This window comes from Typha angustifolia, chromosome 6 (assembly GCF_048772165.1).
Source record: "Typha angustifolia cultivar Huaian chromosome 6, ASM4877216v1, whole genome shotgun sequence".
Classification (NCBI taxonomy): Eukaryota; Viridiplantae; Streptophyta; class Magnoliopsida; order Poales; family Typhaceae; genus Typha; species Typha angustifolia.
This window is the reverse complement of record NC_133244.1, coordinates 8,224,267-8,230,736: the sequence shown is the minus strand read 5'-3', so window position 1 is coordinate 8,230,736 and position 6,470 is coordinate 8,224,267. Positions and strand designations below refer to the sequence as shown.

At 39.2% G+C, this 6,470-nt stretch overlaps 2 protein-coding genes across 2 annotated transcripts; one reads left to right on the top strand and one right to left on the bottom strand.

Moving 5' to 3' along the window:
- Positions 1-1,192: 1,192 nt before the first annotated feature.
- Positions 1,193-3,220, top strand: LOC140761485 (thioredoxin H4-1). The gene is made up of 5 exons (XM_073098837.1): positions 1,193-1,344; positions 1,440-1,498; positions 1,599-1,712; positions 2,236-2,358; positions 2,632-3,220. The coding sequence occupies exons 2-5, from the start codon at positions 1,478-1,480 to the stop codon at positions 2,803-2,805; spliced, it is 432 nt and encodes a 143-aa protein (XP_072954938.1). The 5' UTR covers positions 1,193-1,344; positions 1,440-1,477; the 3' UTR covers positions 2,806-3,220.
- Positions 3,221-3,352: 132 nt separating this feature from the next.
- On the bottom strand, positions 3,353-6,069 carry LOC140761484 (serine/threonine-protein kinase STN8, chloroplastic). Its single transcript, XM_073098836.1, has 4 exons — positions 5,466-6,069; positions 5,095-5,268; positions 4,122-4,526; positions 3,353-3,907 (listed from the first exon to the last, which is right to left on the bottom strand). The coding sequence occupies exons 1-4, from the start codon at positions 6,042-6,044 to the stop codon at positions 3,560-3,562; spliced, it is 1,506 nt and encodes a 501-aa protein (XP_072954937.1). The 5' UTR covers positions 6,045-6,069; the 3' UTR covers positions 3,353-3,559.
- Positions 6,070-6,470: the final 401 nt, after the last annotated feature.

Here is a 6,470-nt window from a genome sequence, read left to right as displayed (position 1 = left end):
GTACCCGTTTCCAGATAATATGATTGGTTTCTTCCATGTGTGGACTTTAATCAGTAGCTGCCCTCCCCCAAAGCCTCCTTCGATTTACCTGTCGTTATTGGTGTCAGTGCCATCTTCACCTTTGCATACTTGATCCCCACCCTGCGAGGACTCCCATCGTTAGTTGTGGTTGTCGGTGCCTTGCTCCGACTATTCTAGCCCAACCTCCTCGACCTCACTTTGCCACCTCCTCCTTGTACCCTACCGCCACCACTCATCCTCCTCTTATGTCCACCGTCCCTCAACATACCGTGCTTCATTGTTGCTTTATTAGTGGGGTTTACAACTCCGTGGGATTGTATCTATTTTAGAGTTGCTTTGGCCCTAGTTTGCATCTCCCGTCTTCTATTTTTATTTTTTTAGGATTTGTAGTTTTCTATTAAAGGTTTGCTCTTTTAAGTCTATTATGGTGTTAACTGTGCCATAAGATCCTAAATCAAAAATCTATTGTTCAAGCAGAATGTTGTTAACTGTGCCATAAGACCTTAAATCAAAAGTCTATTGTTCAAGCGGAATGTTTGTTTCCAACGTTGTTGTCATCTCTTCTTTGTTTTCTTACTTGAATATTTCTATTTAGTATTGTATTTGATACTATGCTTCTTTGTTAGTTGATTTGAATCTCAACCAAGTGTGGACTTATTCATGAGCCGAAACCCTAATTTTTTTCTTTATTCAATATGTCAAGTTATAACAAATTGCTAAACTTAATAAATCATCGGTGAACACACTTTCTCTAATATATACATAGAAGAGGTTATTTCTACGAATCGATCACCTAAGATACAAATGGGACAACTACTTATTATAACAATTAATCGCAAAGTAGATCATTCAATTCCTCCGGTTAACCATTCGCGATGTCGAAGATTGCTAAGATCTTGCGATTCCTGTTGAATTAATTGTTAACCATATGCTTATTACTTTGGCAGTGATTAATTTTTTATTTTCTGTGGACTGTCTTCATCCATGCAATTATTTTATTTTTATTTTATTTTATTTTAGGTCAAACTCTCCGAGAAAAGCGAAGCAGAGGGGATGACGTTCCACCTGATCCTTTTCTACCCTCGTTCCGACAACACAAATAGTCAAACCAGCAGACCCGCGAGGGCATTTTCGTCATTTACTGCTACCACACTTGTCCGGGCTATATCCCTCCTCCATGGCGAAATAAGCTATTCGTGATTTGCCGATCTCGCGCGCCACCGCTTCGAGTGGGCTTCTCGATCTCGGATCGCGAAGCCGCCGATTTCCCCCCCTCCAAAATCCCTTCCTCCGCCATTCCGATCACAGAAGGCTGGGATTTAGGTATCAAATTGCTCGATCTTGCCTTGATCTACGATTGCAATTTCCGGCGGATCTTAATTATGTTTATGTTGCATTATTATTTTTCTTTCCCCCAGGAGAAGCGGATGATCTTTTAGTGGTTATCGATAAATAAATGGGGAATTGCTTTGGAAGAGTTAAGTTTTTCTTTTTCACTCGTAGTTTTTATTACGAGATCATTTACTCAATTTTAATGGGGCCTTGCTTCTTCTTTTTTTCTTTACTTTTAATTTTAGAGTACTATTGTTTGCGAGGAAAAGCTCGATTATTCTGGTGGCAATGTTCATGTCATAACTGACAAGAAAAGCTATGATGAGGAGATAGCACAAGCAAATGAGGAAGGGAAGATAGTAAGTAAATTCCTAATTAAATGATTTCTGAGACATTGCAATTGCGCTCCATTCATCACACATACTCAAAACTAATCACAGTGGTTTCTCCTAATATCTAATCATTGATGTCACTCAGGACATGTCGAAATAGAATTCTGCCAGAATCCTATTTCAACATAAGAGAGCCTCAGTGCTAATTGTGGATTGTTTATATTCACATACATGTATACATATACATGATTTTAGGTTTACGAAACACTATAGACAATGGCCATGAACATTACATTCTCGGTTTTCTAATCTTTGTGAATATACTCCAAGAAAATTTGGCTCACTTTTGAGCAAGCCTGACAAAATACATGAACACTAATTCAGGCATGAAAAAAAGAATCAGATCAAATGGGCAATTCTAATCTCTAAATAGTGGTATGAGATTTCTCTGTGTTACATTATGGTTTGCGTCGTCGGATTATAGATGCTTCTCATGTAATATTACTTCTTCATATTCTTGCTTCATGAGATTTAACCTACAATTGCACAGGTTGTGGTGAATTTCAGTGCATCATGGTGTGCACCATGCAAAGTTAGTGCTCCTCTATATGCTGCATTATCTACGAGGCACACTTCACTCGTCTTCCTGGCAATAGATGTTGATGAGTTAGCAGTATGTGGGTTCTTTTGTTTGGTCGCCTGTCCAATTTGCATTATTTTTTTTGCTGGTCATGCTATATTCTCATCATAGACAACCGATGCTTCATAATATATATGAAGGCAATCAAATGGAAATATATAGAATTTAAAGTAGACGTGTTGAAAGAAAGGAATGTAAAGTAAACTAAAAACAAAATAGGTGGTGCTAAGTATAATTCTCCTTAAGTTTTTATGCGATGATGAATAGACTGCTGTGATTCCGGTGAGTTTTGGTTGCTTTCTTCAGGAATTGAGTTCACTCTGGAATATTCGCGCAACTCCGTCATTCCTCTTCCTAAAAGATGGGAAGAAGCTGGATATGCTTGAAGGCTCGAACAAGGTGGAGCTCGAGAAAAAAATGGTCTTCTTTGTCGATTCACTAGCATGCCAACCTCAGCGAATTCAGGATGATGCACCCTGATCGGATAAAATAGCAGCAGGTTTTTTGCATTAGCCTTGAGTGCAAGGATCACGTCATCTTGGATCTAGATCTGAGTTTATTTGTAATAAACTTCTGATAGGGAGCTGCTAGTTCTTCAACACCAGAGCAAAAAGAATGAAAGAAAGAATGGGTCAGAGCGAGAAAGAATAGCCTCGTACATGAGGATAGAAAAAGTTGACTTGTATCATTATATTCTGATCAAGCTCAATCCATCCTTCTTCAGGAACAGCTCAAAATTTCTTAAGTACCTCTGAGATACTCTGATGTTGGTTCTAACCTTTCTTCTATAAAGAATGCTGAAGGCAATCAAGAAATCAGACTGGGGTTGTCTATTTATCAAATAGGACGGGGGAAAAGGAGAACATACAAACACTCTACTAAGAAGTATTAAGATTACCAGCAATTCTAGTAGAAAAATATGAAATCTTCATTCCACAAACTAATTGAAGAATACTCGTCGTGTGTACCAGTATAATATATTCCACAAAATGTATGAACTATTTGAGAAGAAGCTAACCAGGAAAAGTAATGATAATTGAGATCCAATGGAGGATATTTCTTTTAATTTGCTGCAATAGTATTACAAAATGCTTTCCTGAACACAGGGTTGATAACAACAAACACCCACTCTCCCCTTACCTAATTCCATGAAACAGAAAAGGGGCAAAATGGCAAGACACAATTATACTAATCTATACAGAACTAATGTGTTGGTAAAGTCAGCAGAAATATCCTATTTGGTTAAGCTTAGCTTTGATAACACAGCTGCTGCCTGATCACCCCCTAAAAGAAAATATGGGTGTCTTAAGGCTGCAGCAGCTGATAACCGACCTCGTCTCAGCTCTCCTCTTTCTGCTATTAGTTTTGTTGCCAAATCCCACCCTCTACCAGAATCAAGATCAAGTACTCGTAAGTCGGGTCTTGATCGGGTAATTTCTCTCCACTTGTTTAGATCATAACCAACTGCCTTCAGCTGCGAGTTGAAGTTCTTCAGACCTGATGTAGACCTCAAAGTGGGAATTGCCATTTGCATCAGTATAATCCCAGCTGAGTACATGTCAAATAAATCGGGACTATTAAGCTGCAGCAACCATAAACAAGCGTCAACAACTTAGTCCGGGATTTAATGATTTATGGAAGGTTGGATCAAGTGATATATGAATAGTTTTGATGGTTTATATTGATATGACCCTAAAAGGGCAGAACAAAATTGTTTATGAGACTATACATAATTACATATGTACCTTATATATGTGAAATCCAGAGAGAGAAAGAGAGAAAGAAGAAAAGCTAACCTGCCAAAGAACTGGAGAGAGAATAGCTGCAATAGGTTCTGGAGGAGGCTTGGGTGTTTCCTCTGGAAGCACGTATAGCTCGGGAGGACAATAGTCTGGATCAAGCAATCCACGGTTTGGTACATAGTTCTTGCCGATACGAAGGTCTGCTGCTGCGCCAAAATCTATAAGCTTGATCTGTCCCTTTGTAGTCACTACCAAGTTAGCCGGTTTTATGTCTCGATGAACAATTCCTGTATCGTGGATCTTCTTCAGAGAAGTTATTATCTGCCTCATTATTTGCTTAATGATGAGTGCACTTCTTTTAATTGAGTCAAGTCCTTGAAGGATGCGCCCAAACATGATGGACTCTATGTTGAATGGAAAGTTTCTTTCGTTCATATAATCTAGCAAGTTTCTGTCTCCCTACAACATGAGGTTACCATTAGTATCTTTTCAGGAAAATTGAGCTACTAGGGTGATTATTCAATTATGATGTGCATGATGTTTTTCTAAAGCACTTATTATAGTGCAGAAAGTACATAAAAATCACTAGCAAAACACAAACTGGATGTGATACAAGAAAATTTTAAATAGAAAAATAGAATGGAAATAATCCATTTACCAATGATGTTGAAAAGCTACATGAAAGATTCAACAAGCAAAGACAGGACATAGCTTCACCATCAGCAGCAACTTCTACTTCATAGAAAATTGACAATTTTACTATGATAGGTTCACAAAGACTGCTGTCACACAAGAAGCCAATGCTTGTCTATAGCGTCAATCACAAGGCTTACTAGTTAAGTTCCCAAGCATCAAAAACATAGAAATGAAATATAAAAAATGCAATTCAGAGGACGTGTAACATAAATAGGTCAACTGATTGTCCAGTATCAACCCAATGTTAAGTTGGCCTCAATCCTCAGCAATCAAGAAACACCCATTTTCGAAGGAAATTAAGAATTAATCGAAATGGTATTCATGGGCATACCTCAAATCGCCACACTAGCCATTTGCCTCCTTTGATGAATTCTGATGATGTTTTATCGGCAATAAAACTCCCAAGAAACTCAGCACATGATTCAGGAGCCGCTCTAGAGACACGATAGTTAAACCACTCTTCAAAATCACCACATTCTTCAGCTCCTATAATTCCCATTTTCACCTGATTCATAAACCACATTCAACAACCTAAAACATTATTTCCTCAGCTCAATACACTTAAATGCAATTGGTTAGTTAACTTAGCCTACATATCTAGACCGAATATGGTTTAGGCAATTCATCAAATAAGTTATGGGGACTAACATAATCTTCTAATTTGACCAATGAAAAACTAATGTTGGAAAACAATATCACTACCTTTTTCAAAATGACCTTCTCCTTGAACCTCTCATCCAATTGCATCCTCCTCCTCTTCCCCACCCTATCCTCCATAATGACATCCTTCGGCACGATGGCTCCTGCATAGACAATCCCAAACGATCCTTCCCCCAACCTCTCGCCGACAACGAAATCGCTCATCTTCAAATTCCTCCTCCCTAACAAACCGTCCAAGCCCAACTGCAATGGCGCAAAGATGTAAGCATCCACTGCTCCAATGAGCACGCCAGGCCTTGCAGTCAAGTAAATCCAAGACAACCCAACAAGAACCAGTATCTCCCATCTCTCAATCTCTGGTAACTTCGACGCAATTCCCTCAAACTGGGTAAGAGTGTAAGTTAGGATGGGAAAAAGAGGGTTTTTTTCATCCAACTGAAGGCCGTTTGCGATGAGGTCTTCAGGGCTGCTTCCGAGAGTGGCACTGCACCTTCCTCTGCCTCTTCTATAAGAAGTTAGTGGGTTGAGTTGGTAAAGAGAGGTGGGTTTGGGAGAAGGGAGGTAGGGGAAGGTGAGGTGGTTGGTGATGGATGCAGTGGTGGGAGGAAGAAGCGAAGCCATGAGTGATCAAAGGAGGATAGCTCTGCTTTGGTTGCTATTGCTTCCATTATGGACTCCGGAGAAGGGTCAGCAGCGGTTGGACTTTTGCCACGTGGCTACCGGAGGTCTATCCATGAGGCGGATCGCATGCGGATGGGATAGCGGTCAAACCGTACCCGTATCCGTTTTGTTCAGCTGATGCGCATGGATCCGGGGGGGGGGCATGTCAAATAAACCCTATCTTCTAATAGATTTATTATTCACATCTGTGTTTTTATAATCCAACCCCTCTATTTTAAAATATTATGTTAGAGATACAACGATTAAGTTCAGAAGTATTTAAAATATCTGGTATAAATTAACAAGGAAAAGATAGGTATTAGTAGTGTAATTTGGAATATAACATAGATAATATATGAAAGAAAAATTAGCGATTATTGACTTGCC

Bases quoted from the DNA above. Each gene is read 5' to 3' on its own strand.
- LOC140761485 (XM_073098837.1), top strand. From the start codon at position 1,478: ATGGGGAATTGCTTTGGAAGA. The intron at 1,499-1,598 runs GTTAAGTTTTTC...TTTTAATTTTAG, and splicing joins TGGGGAATTGCTTTGGAAGA to AGTACTATTGTTTGCGAGGA. The intron at 2,359-2,631 runs GTATGTGGGTTC...TGCTTTCTTCAG, and splicing joins TAGATGTTGATGAGTTAGCA to GAATTGAGTTCACTCTGGAA.
- LOC140761484 (XM_073098836.1), bottom strand. From the start codon at position 6,044: ATGGCTTCGCTTCTTCCTCCCACCACTGCATCCATCACCAACCACCTC. The intron at 5,269-5,465 runs GTAGTGATATTG...TTTATGAATCAG, and splicing joins AGAAGGTCATTTTGAAAAAG to GTGAAAATGGGAATTATAGG. The intron at 3,908-4,121 runs GTTAGCTTTTCT...TGGTTGCTGCAG, and splicing joins TCTCTCCAGTTCTTTGGCAG to CTTAATAGTCCCGATTTATT.